General features: G+C 37.0%; 1 protein-coding gene across 1 annotated transcript; it reads right to left on the reverse strand.

The window, feature by feature from the left end:
• Nucleotides 1-473: 473 nt before the first annotated feature.
• LOC107813369 (nudix hydrolase 23, chloroplastic-like) lies at nt 474-14,272 on the reverse strand. The gene is made up of 7 exons (XM_016638627.2): nt 13,829-14,272; nt 3,998-4,129; nt 2,880-2,956; nt 2,578-2,713; nt 2,355-2,495; nt 2,150-2,208; nt 474-913 (listed from the first exon to the last, which is right to left on the reverse strand). Exons 1-7 carry the CDS (start codon nt 14,090-14,092, stop codon nt 853-855), a joined length of 870 nt encoding a protein of 289 aa, XP_016494113.1. The 5' UTR covers nt 14,093-14,272; the 3' UTR covers nt 474-852.
• Nucleotides 14,273-19,111: the final 4,839 nt, after the last annotated feature.

Here is a 19,111-nt window from a genome sequence, read left to right on the forward strand (position 1 = left end):
ATAGGCTAAAACTTCAGTTCTCCAGTTACAAACAAAAACTTCAGCTCTAGAGCTGAAGTTCGACAGCTCCAAAACAAAAACTTCAGTTCTAGAGCTGAAGCTTACAAACAAAAACTTCAGCTCTAGAGCTGAACTTCAGGTCCGGCTACTAGAATGCTGAAGTTTTGCGTGATTGCCTTTGCTACTTCAGCCCCGCATGCTTAAGTTATGCGAAAAAGCGGGTACGCTTGCAATTGTTTTTTGCAAAGCGGGTACAAGTTAAAACGTGACACAAAAAGCGGGTATAGATGCAAATGCCCCAAGTCAAATCCAGATTAAATTGGTTATAACAATAAAGGACTGTTTGCTTAGACGCATTAATAAAAAATATAGGACATACGTTATTCTTCATTAATAATACAGTGTTTCGTTCCTTAATTATCTGTGTATTAGTTTTGTCACAATTGATGTATTATCTTACGACGAATTGGACGTGGAACAACAATACACGTATCACATGTAATTAACAAACATGTTTTTTCTACTAGTTTTATATCGTTGCTTAATTAAGAAAACGATAAAAAATGTTAATAAAGTTCAGTCTGCATCCATCACAACTCAAGAAAGACAATTTGTACTACTCAAACCAGGGAGACTTTTTACAAGATGGTTAAAAGAATGGAAATATCAACACAACAATAGATCTATGATGAAAGAAATTCATTTCCAGATGCTTTCATTGAGTGAGAACACCGGAAACTCTTCCTATCTGGACGAAGATCAGAATGCATCAGCACTGTTGAGTCTGTTATGGGGGATAAACAGTCAGAATTAACTGTTTCACATCACCCCATCTTCTGGTCTACATGCTTGTTAGGATTGCATATGATAATCCAAAGTGTAGGCATGGATTTCAGAAGGGCTTGTGCCAGGCCTGGAAACAAGACTTCACACATTAGGAAGGAAAAAAGATAAAGAAATGCAACTTAAAGACAAGCTCTTGGCAGAAGAAAAGAAGGTTTGGAATCCATCAAAGAGCTTACATTATACCATTGGCTAATGAACCAACTCCAGCAAATTGGATTTTCTTGACATGGTTAAGACCAGCACACACCAAAGTAGGATATAGTTGAGATTTAATATTACACCAAAGTAGAGTAGTCTCAAGCAACAATATCCAGAAAGAATTTTCCCGGTCTAATCTTTAGGTCTAAAACAACTTATACTTTTCAGCAAGCGCTCAACCCTTGAAGTCGAGCATCAAAAGTGGACAAATAACTTAATGTTAAAAAATGTTGAAAAAAAAAGTTGGGGAGTACGATGTATCTCAACTTGAAAGTTAAATTGCTGCAGATGAATTCATAAAGTTCGAAATGTGCTTCCTTACATCTGTCAGATGCATATTATTCTTCTGAGAGGGCTATATACTACTCATTGCATGTCAATCCAAGACAGGATTCCATCAAACCATGGGGAGTTGAAAAGGATAAAAATATGAACTTAACTGGTTCTAGTAGACAAACACAGCAAACTAATCTACATTCTACACTAATTTAAGCTTTCACTAAAGATAAGGAGTAAGAGGGAATCAAGTTCGGCTCAGCTTAGAATTGAGTTGATGTCGTGCAAAGAAATGCCAAACAGACAAAACAGATTGCAATGTCAGAGAAATTAATTTAAAGGGGAAGGAGAGAATTTAATTTGAAAAGCAAGCCTTACAAAATGCACAACCACCACCAGTGCAGAGCATACTCAAAGCGATAACGTTAATCAAGTTGCCATTAGTGGGTCACTTTCTTTTCCAAATCAAAGGTTATTGAAAGACAACATGGTTGAGTATAACCGATTCACTGCTTGCTAATAACCAGAAGACAAATTCTAACGCTCTAGAAATGAAATATAAGAAAGAAAAAGTTACAGTACCACTTACAGCTAATGGAAGGAACACTTATGGTTTGTGATTTTTCCGATTAGTTTCGTCTTCAAATGAACGACATTTCATGTTTTTGGTGTAGCTATAAATGCTTGTGTAGACTAACAATGCTCTCTGTTCTGTTTGTTATACATATTCAAATAGGACTCATCTAATACATTGCTCATCAGACTACTTAAGCTTCATAAAGGATCTGTATAGCGAAGTGAAAACTATCATATAGGCTGACCAAAATACCTCTTGTTAATGATTCCATAATGAAACTTCGGTCTTCCAACTTTAATATCTTCAATGTACTACAATCACATGAAATAAGAAAGGTCACTTAAAATTAGAAAAAGCAAGCAAATGAAGAAAATGTTATTTTTTTACATACATGTGTGTGTGTGTGTGTGCATTTTTTTCCATTAAGTACATATTTAACCTCGTAACATAAACATACCAACTTCAAGGTCACCAGCATTGATGAAAATGCTAAAGAATCAAAAGGAATATCATCAAGCTCATAAAGCCGACATTCAGATGATTCTGGACCTGGTGAAAAGTGGGGAGTTTTCAGCTTCGCCAAAAAAATCATGTACGTCTGCAACACAATGAACAAGTGTCATCACTATCTGTCTCAATTCATAGATAGTACTTGTCATCTTCAAGATGCTTATACTCACTTGGCCTATAAGAGGGATGTCTAATTGAGCAAAAGGTGACTGAACCTCTACTTCTGCATTTGCCTCTTCTAGAGTTTCCCTAATTGCTCCTTCTGCAGCAGATTCACCAATTTCCATGTAGCCAGCGGGCAGTGTCCTACCAGTACAACAATATTTGAAGATAAACTCACAATACTGGAGTTTGAAGTACTTCACCACTTTCTACATTTCTGGATGTTGGGAATTTTAAAAAAAGGACTTTCTTAGGGAGGTAAGTGAAAGACCTCCTTTTGCCTCACTAAATATTGTTGGCAGGCACATACCAAAGGCCGTACGATGGTTGAATTTTCCGCCTGCACATTAATATCTTCTTATCGTGCTCAATAAGGCAACCAACAACCTGTATTTGTGGATGATTACAAATATTATTCCCTTAGTACAATGCAGGATAAAACTCTGTGTTTGTTGTGCGTTGCACAAATGAATAATAAAACCACAACAGGAGAAAGAATCATATTAATTCATATGGCTACTATAAACGAGAGTAATTATGGTCTTGCAACCTCAAAGTTCATAGTAAGACAAACTATAATCAATGAGATTCAGATTAGTAAACAACTAGAATCAATAGGAATTGTGTGTGTGTGTGTGTGTGTGGGGGGGGGGGGGGGGTTGTCCCCCTTAGCATGCTTGAGCAGCCCTCCCAGGGTGTGCAGACCAACTGGGTAAATTTACCATAATAACTATTTCCCATGGAACACCTACCTGAAGTTTAGCCAGTTCCCAAACTATCCAAAATGCAAAATAAAGCAAAACAGAGTCTGAATAGACTCTTTAACCTCACAATTAAAGAATGCAAGCAAACAAAGGATAAACCTATCTGATAAATAAACATCCACAAAAGCCATACAAGGTTGTGTTCTTTGGCTTACCATCCTTTCTTGCACTCTTATTTTTTAGCTATATCTAAACTAGCTTAGCTATATCTTTGGCAATTTTCTACCCACTCTCTCTTGACCAATACTGTTTGCTCCTTTGCAGCAATATCTCAACTAGCTTAGCTATCTTTTGTCTTCCACTGTCGCTTAACAAATTGTGCTATGTTTTCCTTATTCCTAGGTATATGCATATTTCAAACTGTCCCCCAAACAAAACTGAATTTGATAAAAATTCAAATAAGTAGACTTAATAATTGAAACAAGGTTACCAAACTGATTTGGTTTGGGGAATTTATCTGGTTCTAAACAAAGATGGACACTCCCACTTTCAAGTTTCAACCATCAATTTTGAATATTAACCACCAATCATCTATGTTATGAAAAGCCAAAGGGAAAATCATGTAATCATTACAATTTCAAGTGGTAATACAATGATTAATCTGCATTTGATTCGAGAATCCATGCCGGAAAAATGTAGACCGTAAAGCTTCATAAAATCTTACCATTTTTGGATTCTCATAGATAATCTTCCCACAGCGGGTGCAGATAGCTCTCACCTTTTCCTCACCATCAGGTATCTCATGCTTTGTTGAGCCTCCACAAAACTGGCAGAAGTTGACCTTGCGAATATTGCCCTACATGTTGTTTGAACTGAATGGATCAGGGAAAAGATAAAGGGACATGGAAAATTTATAAAACACAAAAACATTCTCATATCTATTCAAATTTAAATAACATATAGGTAATTTTTAAGAGGTGTACCTATTGCGTACCTATTGCGTTACATTAGGGCGATTAAGGACATCTACAATGGAGCTAAGACCCGGGTGAGGACAATAGGAGGGGATTCGGAACACTTCCCAGTGGTGATGGGGTTGCACCCGGGATTGGCTCTCAACCCATTTTTATTTACCCTGGCTATGGACGCACTGACACGCCACATTCAAGGGGAGGTGCCGTGGTGCATATTATTTGCAGATGACATTGTACTGATTGATGAGACGCGAGGCGGTGTTAATGCGAGGTTGGAGGTTTGGAGGCAGACTCTCGAGTCTAAAGGTTTCAAGTTGAGCAGCACCAAGACAAAATACTTGAAATGTAAGTTCAGTGGGGTGACTCAGGAAACGGCACGGGTGGAGACGTGAGGCTTGACACACAAGTCATCCCTAGGAAAGGAAGTTTCAAGTACCTTAGGTTAGTTATACAAGGGAATAGGGAAATTGACTAGGATGTCACACATCGTATTGGAGCAGGGTGTGTGAAATGGGGGCTCACCTCCAGTGTTTTTTGTGATAAGAATGTGCCACCAAAACTTAAAGATAAGTTCTACACAGCGATGGTCAGACCAACTACGCTATATGGGGTTGAGTGTTAGCCAGTCAAGAACTCCGATATCCAAAAGATGAAGGTAGCAGAAATGAGGATGTTGAGATAGATGTGTGGGTGTACCAGGTTGGATAAAATTAGGAATGAAGATATTCGGAAAAAGATGGCATAGCCCCTGCGGAGGAAAAGATGCGAAAGTGAGACTTAGATGGTTCGGGCATATAAAGAGGAGAGGCACTGATGTCCCAATGCGGAGGTGTGAGAGGTTGGCCTTAGAGGGCCCAAGGAGAGGTAGGGGTAGGCCGAAAAAGTATTGGGGTGAGGTGATGAGGCAAGACATGACAATGCTCCAGGTTACCGAGTACATGACCCTTGATAGCAAGGTGTGGAGATCGAGAATTCGGATAGAAGGTTAGGTGGCCGACTATTTTCTGTTTTCCTTGTTCATACCAGTGGTATTAATGTGCTACTTAGTGTTAGTCTTGTATTTTCTTATTCTTATATTTCTGTAATCAGAGGCGGATCCAGGATTTAATATTTATGGGTTCCTGCAACGACTTCGAGTAAATTTTCAATAGTAACTGGGTTCACAATTAAATATTTGTAGATATTTAATGAATTTTTAAAACACGTTTACACTGTTTGGACAAAAGGTACCGGGTTCACGGGAACCCGTAGATTACATACTAGATCCGCCCATGTTTCTGTTATCACTTGTTTCGTTCACTTCGATTTTCTGATTGGCTTGCTGGTGTTATTACTTGTTGTTACTCCTTTCTTCTTATCTTTCTTGAGTCGAGAATCATTCAGAAATAGTCTCTCTATCTTTCAAGGTAAGGGTAAGGTTTGCGTACACACTACCCTCCCAGATCTCACTTATGAGACTACACTGGATTTTTTGTTATTGCTATAATTTTTAAAAAGAATTGGCTGGTGTTAGATTGTCAACGTTATTTGAGCAAGTGGGTTGGTATTCTCACATCATGAGTTAATTTTTGGGGTTGAGTTAGACGAAAGATTCATTTTTCTCGAAATGGTATTAGAGTCAGACCTATCTTGTTCTTGGTTTATCCAATGCTGGACTCCCAAGTCAAGTTGCCCATGCTCACAATGTCCAGCCTTGGGCGTGCGGGTTGTGGGAGTTGGAGGTTAGAGTGTTTCACATTAGTCGAGGAAAGAGCTCTTATCCCCTTACATGATGTTGAGATATCCTCACCTCTGAGCTGGCTTTCTGAGGTTGAGTTAAGCTCAAGGTTCAGTTTTCTTCCCAATTTGCAAAAGTGCAGACTGCAAACTAACTTTTAGTACAGGAAGAGAAACAAAAGACGAAGCTGAAGAGAAAGAGGAGAGAGAAACTCCAGCTGAATGCCACCATTTCATAATAGATTTAAGTTGTTTCTAACTCTGACAGCTAGATGTACATAAGATGTCCACAAGTATAGGCATGTTAGCATTTAGAAGCTTTCTATCAGATATTACGTCGAAGCTTTTGCAGGACATTTTATCAGAATAGAAGCTTGTAGCTCGATAGTTCTTACTAGAAAAATTTCCAACTGCTCATGCCATGATTTATGCCAGAACTATGAGTTGGATAACTATACTGCCGATGAAATACTTTTACCTTCTTATGAAAAGTCAACTTACCTTTCAAAAAGAAAATACTTTCTCCATCACAAATGAATCGTTATATGGAGCATCCATAGATTGGATTATTTTTCAAAGTTCATTTGCCTATTGAGAACGACCTAAAAAGGTCTGTAAACTCATGTCTTTGAAATTTAGAAATATTTAAAACGTATACTAGGAAACGTTGTTTGATCTTCCAAACAATAATTGTGTCATATAATTTGCACATTTGCGAATAATACTTATATATGAATGCAATATCAAAGATTCCACTAGTTTCATCTTTTTTATCTCCTAATTTTCTCACTAATCAATGATAATCTATCAGCTACCTAAAGTCCCACTTCTACTTTAGTATCAACCAGTATCCAACTAGACTAAAGCCTTTTGCCTCAAATTTTCCGAATATATGTCTTGACACTCATATTTCAGAAGGGGTTTTACTTGGTTGAAAATTAGAGCTTCCATAATTTTTCCATTTTTTTTGGTATGACCCAGTTGCTTGTTTTCCTCACGCATTAATCATTATATAATAACTAAGTCTCAATCCCAAGCTAGTTGGGGTCGGCTATAAAAACTCTTGCTATACATATCCTCCATTTGAATCCCTTATACATTATATGATGCAGCCAAATGCAACTTATTAACTTCCTCCCCCCAACACTCTGCACCAGGAGGTAGAAAGGAAAAGGAAAAGGAGGAATACTGAGTTCCTATTTGTTGCGGAAGCCAAATATATAGAGAGTGATTAAATCACAACTACTATATCTAAAGGTAGCTAATAAATAGTAAATGAGATCCATTTCACAGCTTGTCAATGCTCCTTTCCCGGATCATGCATATACTTGCTAACTGTTAAATTTGACAAGATTCATGTGAACTAGTGTGAACATTTGAAAGCCTCCTTTTAGGAAAAAATTTGTAGATGCATTTTTCATGCATTTACATTGCATAATCACACTTTATGTGATGTCATGCATGACATTATTAAGGTCATTTCCCTTATATAAATAGCAAGGGTTTTGTTTCCTCCAGTTTGTCCCAAGCGCATGTGACATAGCTTGATTGCTTCTGCCTCCTTGTTATCACTAGATGTCACTGTTGTTGTCCCAATAACTGTACTACCGTGATAGTGGTACATGTTATTATTTCGCTGAATTCCTTTCAATACCAGAAGTGCACCGGAGCATATTCTTATTACCCCATTTTCTGTAACGACTTTGAACCTCTTTGACTCTAGGGCTCCTACAAATATGAGATTTTTATTCCATTCTTGTACGTATCGAACACCTGTTAATATTCTGATCAATCCATCATGGTTCCTTAATCGGATTGAACCAATATCATATGCAGTGAAATGATTATTTTTTTGCGATGTGAATAATTCCACGTTCTCCTTCTTGAAAAGTAATGAACCAGTCCTTGTTGGGACACGTTTGGGTTCGAATCACATGAAGCCCATATAGATGTCCACTCCTATTTCCTCTAAAGCTCTCCCTGTGGGGAACACAATCAGTCCATACAAGGACCTACTGAGTCATCCACCCTTGCATCTATTTGATGCATCATCACATGGCCGTCGTGTAACTCCTCGAGAATCATGTCATTCGCCTGTCACGTGTTGCCACCAGAGTTATAAATACTTGAAGTAAGCTCCTAGATCGTCCTTATCTCTAAAGGGGCTTCCGAACGAGCGAAGTATGATAGCTACAAGTTGAATCCATCAGCCATATGTTATATGGTTTGAATAGCTGTATGGTAATTACTGAGAAATCAGAGTCGTGACAATCAGCTATATTTGAAATTATGATAGCCTTCTCATTGTTAGGTTTGGCCTTGTTTTTCAACTTTGGACAGTCTTCGTTCCAGTGCCCTTTTTCTCGGCAAAAGGCACATTCATCTTTGCGGGGTTTGGATCTTGACTTCGATCTTCCTTTCTTCGTTCTCATCTGATTTTGAGAAGGACTTCTCACGACTAGTGCTTCTCCTTCTCCTTCTCCATTCTTTTGTTTTTCTCTCTTTCTTTGTTCATAGTTGTATAAGGCAGAACAAACTTCTTTGAGAGATACTTCATCATTCCCATGAAATACAGTAGTTTTGAGGTGCTCGTACTCATCGAGAAGTAAACTTAATAACATTAATGTCATATCTCCATCGTCTATATTCTGCAAATTTATCGCCAACTTATTAAAGCTAGTAATATGACCATACATTGTAGTGCCAGGAACATATGTGAAGCATAACAGTCTTTTTTCATGTAAAGTTTATTTTGACAGTTTTTCTTCAAGAATTTATCCTACAATGCATTCACAATTTATTTGCAGAAGTTTTTTTAGTGTATGCATATTTCTATTTTCTTGTAGGTAAGATCAAATGGTACCACAACCAACGCGGTTGATAATCTTCCAATTTTCTTCTCCTATATTGCCTGATTTCTTTTCTTCTAGGCAAAATACATAGTTTACCCATTAAACTTGCATCAAAATCCTTGCTACACACCTTTTTTTTCACGAGAAACTTTTTATATATTCAACTTTTAAAAAGTGTCTAAAACACACCTCTTCAGTACTTGACCCCTTTTTTTCTCATCAAGTGTAGTCATGCACCAATAAGAATGTGACACGTGTTATTGGCTTTAAAAAAAAAACTTGAATTTACAATTATATCCATCTTTTTCATCTTCCCCAAGTTGTACCACCATGGCCCCCCCCCCCCTCTCCAAGTGAGTAATTTGTACCAGCAACCATGAACCTTTATTTTTAATTTTAATTTTCAAATTATTAGGACAACATTGAATTTCTATCATCATTGCCGATTAAATATTTTCCCTAAAATTCCTCGTATTTGTATCTTGCCTCTTTCAAATTGACTAACTAATTATATAGTTTGAGTACCAAATGTGCTTACACAAGAAACAGTGACAACAAAATAAAACCCAAGAGCTCAAAATTCCCAACCTATTAATGGCTGAAATGGAAGAAACTCCACATACCCAATGAGAACCCACAAATTCTCATGAAACATATATGAAGAACTCCACGAATTTTCCCTTCAGCTTTTGGCCACCCAGGCAACTCAACCGTGACACAATCATTCAGCGATTCCTATGTTAAATATGAAACTCTGATTTTTTTTATCCTCCTTTAAATCTTGGCAAAAATATTTGGTGGTATGGTGGTAGAAGAAGGCGATGGTGCAATAATGGAAAAAGATGGAAAATAATAGTGGATGTTTTTTTCTAAATAATGACGAAAAGGATTTAGAAAAATGAAAAAAATGAAAAGGCAGGACAAGTGCTGTCAAAATGAGCCTTCAGACACAGAATTATAATTGTCCACTCGCCTCTGATGTGTGAAAAACACGCGAGTGACTCGTAATCAAAAAAGTGTGTATTAGACACACTTTTGAAAGGTTGAGTGCGTAAAAGATTACTCGTGAAAAAAAAGTGTGTAACAGGGATTTCGGTGCAAGTTTGATGGGTAAACTATGTATTTTGTTTTTCTTATATGGCAATATCTAGCCCTTGTTGAAAAAGGAAATTTCACTTTGCATTTGAACACCTTAAGCACAAATCTTGCAAAGACCAATTAATAGTTAACATACTTGATAGCTATACAAACAATATTCCTGCCTTTTAGATCACTTCTCCGCCAATTAGACATATTCTTAGCTGATTCAAATTCACATCATGCATCAATACACAACAAAAAAACTTGGGTTGACGACTGAAATTATTACCGCAGGTGCTCCTCAAAAGATTCTTCTCTTTATTAGCATGCTTTACAAGTACAAAAGAAATTCTCCTACCTCCACAAAGATAAAGTGACTAACAATCTCAAGCGTCCATTTGATCTTGACCTGCCTTTACCAGTGACAGGTAGGATCAAGAGAAGCATGGCCAATCATAGCCCATAGGCTTTGCACTTTTGGCCGTGGTTAAAAACTAATAACATGTCAATATCCAAATTTTATTTAGTCCTCATCTCAATTAGAGATTGCTAATACAATTAACAAAGCCGAACCTCGCTTCTGTACTAACAATTATTGAAGGTTGGCTATACACCAAGATTCTGATTTGTGGTACCTACTATTGATCCATGATTATGGAAAAAACTCAATTATCTAGAGTTCCAGTTCACCAACTATGCAACGCTTTTATCTTTGTTATTATCTGTCTGTTCCACTGGTTGGATTTGCCTAATCCTTCTTTGAAGAATCAATAAATAATCTGAATACCTAGCCCCTTTTCTGTGACAAAACTCACTCTTAATCTAGCCCCAAGCTAGGAGAGACAATTCCACCACAGAAGAATCTAATACAGAGATTTAAACATGGGAATTTTTTGTTCAAACCAATCATTTCTACTAAAGGAAGTGTCGTATCAATTCTTATTGCTAATACTCCTGCTATTTAATTGGTGTACCGAGTCCTCTTTGTTCCCTCTATGGAATGCTCATACAATTGTCGCTAAGCCTATGGGTCAAGTTGTTAGCTGGGAGAAAAATGAGGGCTACCATGTTCTGCTTCGAACAAATATACCACATAAATAGAGAGCAGATAGTGTTGGTGGATGATCATACAGAAAGTAAATCCTGTGATCTTAGTTTAATAAAAGTTAATAGTCAACAGTGCTGAATTCCTAGGATCCTGGAATCTTTATCCAAGAATTGTAAATATTTTCAAAAAGGGTTTATAGAAAGCCCCCGCCCATAAAAAAAAGTAGTATTCTTTACTAGGTGTGCAATAGGAGATGCAATATTAACGGAGGATAACTTGAGGATGAGGAGATCAATGATGGTCAATTGGTGTTGTTTATGTAAGAACTAGCGAGAACACATGGATGATCTTTTGGTCCATTTTAAATACACTACTCAACTTCCGAATCTTGCGTGTTTATTATTTAATATCTCAAGAGTCATACTGGGGACAAGGAAAGCAGCAGTTTGGAGAAGGACACCATTGTGTTTCTTTTGGAATAGTTGGAAATGAAGAGATAGGAGATCATTTCATAATACTGAAAGAGATGTAAAGAGTATAACAAGATTCTTTTTATTTCATCTATTTTTTTATGTGATGAAAAATTACCGCTATGTATAGAATATTGGGATAGCTAGATAGATATACGTTGTTAAGGCACTTATATGTTGTGATACTTGAAGGTTGATTTACCAAAGAAAAGGGGAAAAAATAGTGCTGATATTTAACAATAAAACAACTAGACCCTTTTCCTATTTCACAAATGTCTTACATATTGAGTAGTGAGCACATTAACCTGATGCAAGTGTTTATCCTCCAAAACCTATTAAAGAACCAACCTTTTCTTTTCCGACAAATCATAACAAATCCAATGTCTTTCTATGATCTAACTCGTCTACAAGAAAAGGTGAAATGCTGTTTTCTTTGACAACTAAAATGATGGTGGCAAGCTCAAATTTGTCGATATTTGCCTTTTATCAAAATTCATATACCAAATCAACATCATCTCAAAACCCAAATTCTTTGTAGGTGATGGTGAAAATCTAGCTCTAAAAGAAGGGGATGATGCCCATGTTGAACCGTTGACAGATGGTCCTAGGCAGGTAGCCCCATTTCACCAAATTATATTGCTGTTGGAAGTTTCATTTTGCTCAGAGGAAGCAGACAAATAGCTCTAAACTGAAGATATGATGACAGGCTTATTTATATTTCGCATGTTTGAAGGAAATTGACTAAAGTAGGCATACTAGATTATTAAGCAAGCTACCGGAGAAAATATGAGGTAAACGAGGGTATACCAGAGTACAAAGGAGAAAGAGAGATGAAGTCTCTTTAGCTTCTTTCAAATTCAATCCATAATGTCTAAGAGGGTGTTTGGATTGGCCTATAAAAACTAGCTTTTAAGCTAAAAGCCAAAAGTCATAAGTTGGTAATACCCAACTTTTGGCTTTTGGCTTATTTTTGTACTTTTCATGCCTAAAAGTAAGTGATTTTTAAGCACTTTTTAGTATTGCCAAACACCACACAAACTAAAAAAGTGCTTAAAAGCCAATAAGCACTTATAATAAGCCAATCCAAACACCCTCTAAGTCCAGACTTCTCTTTTAGAAGTTTTAATTGTCAGAAGATATACAGAGTTTCTTCAGAGAAAATTTAAAGGAAGAGAGTGAGAACGGGGCAATAAATACCGAGTATGTATGACTTAATTAGGGTTTAAATGTTGAGGCTTCACTCCATAGTAAAACTTTAGTGTAAGAGGTACAAAGCTAGATGGTTGATACCAATCCGAATAAGAACACGTTTTCATTCAACTAATCCATCAATTTCTCCAACAAAAGGATCCTAGGTAGCACTTGACCCTGTGCTTTCACAAATATCTTTTAATCTAAGACCACTTTGAATCTCATTCAATGTGCCAAGACGCAACCTCGAACATAAAGAACAACCAACCAACTACATATAAAGAAAACGGCACCAGAAACAACAGAAATCAGCATCTTGAGTCATCTGTTTTAGTAAATCAACAACCATCAAAAGAAGTGCACAATATTCAAAAAAATCTGCCTTAAAAAAAGCGAGAATTTTTAACCTAAACTTAAGGCCTTAGAGTATAGAATAATATAGATGATTGAATGTAGGGACTAAGTGCTGGCTCTTCGGTTACAAATTATGTTGTTGTGTCCGAGGTGAAAGAGTTAATTGGTTCATACCTACCAAAATAAGAGAAGGTTTTCGTTCGAGTAATCTACTTTTTATCCAACTAAAGGATCCTAAGTAGCACTTAAACCTGTGGTTTCCAAACACTAGTATTAAATCTACTTTGAATCCAATTCAATGTACCAACTTGCAACATCAAACATAAAGCACAACCACTCAACCAACAAAGACAGATAAGGCACTAGAAATCACACAATCTAGCACCTTGACCCATCACTCATCAGTATCAGTAAATCTAAAACTATCAAAAAAAGTAAACAAACCACTCAAAAAAAGGGCAAAAGGGCAGTCCAGTGCACAAGGCATCCAGCGTTCACATAGGGTCCGGGGAAGGGCCGCACCAGAAGGGGTGCGATGTACCCTAATACAAGCATTAGTCGTCGCTTCCATGGCTTAACAAACCACTCAAACTCCAACATAAATCTGTAAAAAGGGTAATCTTGAAAATACAAAACTTTCCAACTAAAACAATTGGTACTCTACAAAAACCAAGAATTGAATATCTGTAATTATGCATACAATACCCAAAAAATAATCAAAACTACAAATACTTGGAAATGGATAAAAAACACCAAACAAGCTGAAAAGTTACAGAATTATGAATTATCACAATTAATAAGACAAGTAGGGAATAGACAACAATTTCAAGAAATTTAAACCCATTTTTTTATTAAGTAGTAACAACTCACAGTTGACTGTATTGCTGCAACAGATGAAAAGGAAGGTTGGGATGAAGATGGGCCATCTGGGTTTGATTGAGAATGAGTTGAAGACATTCTAAAACGACCCTTATAATGAGAAGCCGGCAATAACAAAGAATCAGTCTTTATATTTATTGTGCCAATGGATTTTCTTGTGGAAATTAAGGAAAGCCCAGAATTTTGTTGAGGCTTCCTGAATCTAGAGGATACAGACCCAGAAGATGAACCCAGAATCTGTATAGCTTTGAGCATTATTTTTAAAACTAGATAATAATGCTACTTATTGGCTCTGATGATTAATAGCTCCCACATGCCAAATTTGAAAGTAAAGATTTTGGTCTCTTTGGGGTGTATTATCAGTCTTTCAATTATGAATAATAGCATGATTAGCCATAACTGGTTGATGAATCAGGTTTTAGTGGATTTTGATTTATGAAATGGGACCATCCCCTTTCACCGTATCCACAATTTATAGCAAAACAATGCAATCAATCCGCTAGCCAAGCGCCAAGGGTTAGTTTTTTATTAATAAAAGAAAAAGTTATATATATAACAATTCGGAAAAGTACAAATAAGGGGGACAATAGCATCGGTATTGTTAACCATATGCCTTGGCTATATAATCACTCATCTGCGCCTCACATTGCATTATGATGGCAGCCTCATGTAGAGGATTCATGGTGTAGCTGCCGGCAAAGTCTCACGAGGACATATAATCTCATAGCCGTGTGGATATTTTTCCAAAGGCATAGGACCAAGGCAACTCAAACCGGGCTAAACCTTACCTTACTAATCCTATTGAGGCTTTAAATAGCCTCACCTACTAACATGCATGTAAAAAATAAGAACTGGAAAGTACCAAATATTCAATGATCATCACAGAGTTTATAACATACTCTGTGATGATATTACAAATGAGAATACTAATATAATGGTAGAATAAAATGATGAAGGAATTAAAATGTTGTCCCTTCTTGTCCGAACTTGTAATTTCTTCAATTTGTAACTCTTTTTCATCACAATCCCAATTCTTCAAGATATATTCAAAATTCATGATTTCTTTTTTGAACGATTGGACTTTGTAGATGTAGTTGGGGCGGCCTTCTTTTGTTTGGCAACTCTCATTGGAGGTCGCCTAACATTTAAAAAATCACTAACCTTGTCGTCCCAACTAAATTTCCTTGTATGAGTCCTCTTACCTTTGCCGCTATGCATTGGTGATAGATCCCATTTTCTTGATGCCTCTGCTCTACACTGTTGTAACATTGCTTCTTCCTCTCCGTCTTCAAACAAGTCTCTCCCTAGGTGCACAGGTTGTGGAACATTTTGGTCGATAACAATTGTCTCCAATGCAGATTGACCTTGTGTATTTGTCACCATTGCCTTGCTTTGATGTTGTTCTATTTTTTGCAATTTGTTCCTGCTCTTACTCAACATTCCAATGCTAGAAGCAGTAGGATTTACAGGATTTAAGGGATTAAAACTCACCATTGCATCCAAGAGTCTTCTTTCCTCCTCTGAAATATCTGGGATGGTTGTAACAATTTAGTTCTGTCCAGAATTTGTTGTTGTGACTTCTCGATCACGTAGATGAGTAGCAGCAGTATGAGTAACATTTGAAGTGTTGGGAATAACTTGCTGCTGCACAATAGTTGTAGGTGTTCCAGCTACTCCATTTTGAATAGCTGGAGATGAAGGACTTTTGGGAATGAAAGCAGGAGCATTGGAGTTCAAATTGCTCATTGGACTTGCTGCTGGCATTCTTTTAGATTTTACCATCGCTAAGGAATCAATCTCCTCACCTGCACTATCATGATTAGCCTCACGATCAGCTTCTTCTGATGAATAACCAGCAAAACCATCTCCCAATCCTCTTCATCATCATCATCTCGTTGATCTAGCCAAAGTTTGGACTTGATAGCCATCAACCTCAAATTTCCTTGTGTAACTTCATTGTTATTCCCCGTTGATAACATAAGTAGCCCAGTTTCACCTTCAACCCCTCCACAAGATTCCATTGACTGCGAAGGAACCTCAAACACAGATTTGTTTAAGGTGACCAAAGGTTGTTTGACCATGGGATTGTTCATCATCATTTCTTTTTGAACATCTTTAATGATGTGTTCAACCTGTGGATTGGAGAAGTGCAATGTAGGTGCATTGGAGCTGTGTAACTCTGCATTTTGCGCATCAACAGGAACAATGTCCTTCGAAGTAATGAGTCGTTCACCTGTGTTCTTGGACTTTTGTTGTTGTGTGTTACTGCCTCGAGCTTGTGGCTGCCCATATTTTGGAGTTGTGTTGATCATCATAGCTGCATGAGCATTCTCTACCATTTTATCTAGTTCTGTATTGGAAATGTGCATTGTTGTTAATGGTCCTAACGTATGGATTTTAAGTTTTTTTTTTTACGGGAGAGTAAGGGTATCCATGGATATTTTAAAAATCTACTAAATCGTCCGAATCGTATCGTGTCGAACCGATTTTTAGGTTTCTCTTAGTAAATCGTTGGTTTTTATATAAATGTATAACCGTACCAATAATTATGGTATATTCTTTATTTTATGAAAATAAACTGAAAAATACCAAGTTGTACCGAATAAATTTACAACGTGAAAAATATATTTATATGTTAAGTTTAAAAAATAATAAAGCATTAAATTTGTTCTTGGGCCTAGGAATTATGAAATAGTTACAAGCCAACAAGTAATTAAACTCAAAATTCTAATTCCTAAACCTACAATGCTACTTCTATTGAAACTAAATTATTTCCAGCATATTCACTAGCAAGACACAAGGTATTGTAGCGATTATGTGTAGCAAACTACAATGTTGAGATGACCTCTCTTGTTTAGAAGTCAAATCTGTGTTCCGAGACCCTAAAAACCTCCTTTTGTCTCACCTCGATTTGCGTGCGCAGTCCGGACGCGTTTCCGGGAAGCTTTTATGTGAAATTTAAGAAAAATATTGAGTTTGGCATTAAAAATTAATTAAAGTTGACTTCGGTCAATATTTTTGGTAAACAAATCCGGACCCGTAATTTGAAGGTCCCGTATGGTCCATAATAAAATATGGGACTTGGGCGTATACCCGGAATCGAATTCCGAGGTCCCTAGCCCGAGAAAAGAATTTTTAAAGAAATTATTTACTGAAAAATATAAAGACTTTTGAAAATGAAATGGTGTGTGTTCTTGATGGTATCGGGCCCGTATTTTGGTTCCGGAGCGCGGTACAGATTTAAAATAATATTTAAGTCGAAAGTAAATGAGATAGGCCAAACACCTAACTTGTATCCAAGTTGCATTAAAAACTTTAATTTTAGTTTTTTATAGGCAAAATATCGGAGTTGATTTGATATAAAATGAACCCGAGGTTGAGAAAATTTGAACTATCTTATGAATTTCATGAATTTGAGGTTAAATTCGTAGTTGTTGATGTTATTTTGATGACTTGATCGCACAAGCAAGTATGTATAATATTTTTAGACTTGCGTGCATGTTTGGTTTAGAGCCCCGAGGGCTCGGGTGAGTTTTGGATAGGTCACAGAGTGATTAGGACTTAGGAAACTCAGCTGTGTATCTAGTATTTTTGCACAGGCCTCTGATCTCACAATTGAGATCAGGCTTTGCAATTGCGAAGTGAACAGGCCTGGGAAATGCGACATTTATGTTGCAAATGCGAACCAGGCCTGGGCAGGCACCCTCGCAAATGCAAACTTTGGGCCGGAATTGCGAAGGCCCTTCAGTAGCAAATGCGACATTTTCTTCACAAATGAGAAGGCAGCAGTATTCTTGCGAACCCCTGATCGCAGTTGCAATAACTGCGGCCTGTTAAGTGGGATTTCAGACGGGATTTTCATCATTTTACAATTTTCTCAAACCCTAAACATCTCTAGGCGATTTTTCAAAGACCCAAACTTCTCCAAATCATAGGTAAGTGATTTCTAACTCATCTTTTTCAATGTAATTCATCTTTTTATATGATTTCACTTCAAAATCTAGGGGTTTTCATGGAAAATTGGGTGTTTTGGCGTAGGAATTAGGATTTTCAAATTTTGGGGATTTGGACCTTAATTTGAGATCGGATTTCAAACCCAATTGCATATTTGAGTTCGTGGGTGAATGGGTAATCGGGTTTTGGTTCGAACTTCGAGTTTTGACTAAGCGGGCCCAGATACAATTTTTTACTTTTTGGGGAAAACATTGGAAATCTATATTCATGCATTAGGATTGGTTTATTTAGCATTTATTGATGTTATTAAGTAAATTATAACTAGATACATGCAGATTGAAAGTGGAACCGAGAGGTAACGCGGTAATTGAGGCTTGATTTTATCCGTAGAATTGAGGTAAGTGTTTGGTCTAACCTTAGCTTGAGGGAATAGGAGTTGTGGTCTTAGTTGCTACGTGTTAGTGTTGAGTACGACGTATAGGTGTGGTGACGAGTATCTATACATTGGTGTCAAGCATGCCCGTGAGTCTTATACCATGATTGTTGTGACTCTAATAAGTACCATTCATGCTTAAATTGATGATTATCAATGTTGAATAAGACTTATAAAAGTTTCTTGGTAATTGATCATTGTTAAGTATTGGCTCAAGTTGAGATTTATTTTGTGAAATAACTGTTGAAACGGAATTGGTTATAGCTGATTCCCTTGTCAGGATGTTATTGTTTATATTGTTTATTCCCTTGTTGGGATGTATTGTTTCTATTGTTTGGGTGAGGAAGAGTATAAAACACGAAGGGTAATGTCGTGCATGATATTGTGAGTGAGTGTTAATGCATGAAGGGTGATGCCGTGCCGATATTTGTGAGTGTTAATGCACGAAGGGTGATGTCGTGCCATGATTTGAGAGATAATGCACGAAGGGTGATGCCGTGCCGATATTTTGAGAGTTAATGCATGAAGGGTGATGTCGTGCCATGATTATGAGAGGTAATGCTCAAAGGGTGATGTCGTGCCGTTTCTGTTGTTTCATATGGTGAGAACGAGAGTAAAAACACGAAGGGTGATGTCGTGCATGTGTCACTGTTTCATTATTCTTGTTGATTCAAATATGATGTTCATTATGCTTCTCTATTGGTCCATTATTAGAATTTGATATTCCCCGCAGCATGTCCCCTTCCCATCTTAATCTGATTTCCTGTTACTATTATTCTGTTTGTATATGATTTAATTGCACAAGTTTATATGGTTGTCGTGTCCTAGCCTCATCACTACTTCGTCGAGGTTAGGCTCGACACTTACTAGTACATAGGGTCGATTGT

Source organism: Nicotiana tabacum, chromosome 6 (assembly GCF_000715075.1).
Source record: "Nicotiana tabacum cultivar K326 chromosome 6, ASM71507v2, whole genome shotgun sequence".
Lineage (NCBI taxonomy): Eukaryota > Viridiplantae > Streptophyta > Magnoliopsida > Solanales > Solanaceae > Nicotiana > Nicotiana tabacum.

Coding starts and splice junctions, on each gene's coding strand:
- LOC107813369 (XM_016638627.2), bottom strand. CDS start 14,092: ATGCTCAAAGCTATACAGATTCTGGGTTCATCTTCTGGGTCTGTATCC. Junction 2,209..2,354: donor TGCTGGTGACCTTGAAGTTG/GTATGTTTATGT, acceptor ATGTGATTGTAG/TACATTGAAGATATTAAAGT. Junction 914..2,149: donor TATGGAATCATTAACAAGAG/GTATTTTGGTCA, acceptor TCTTGTTTCCAG/GCCTGGCACAAGCCCTTCTG.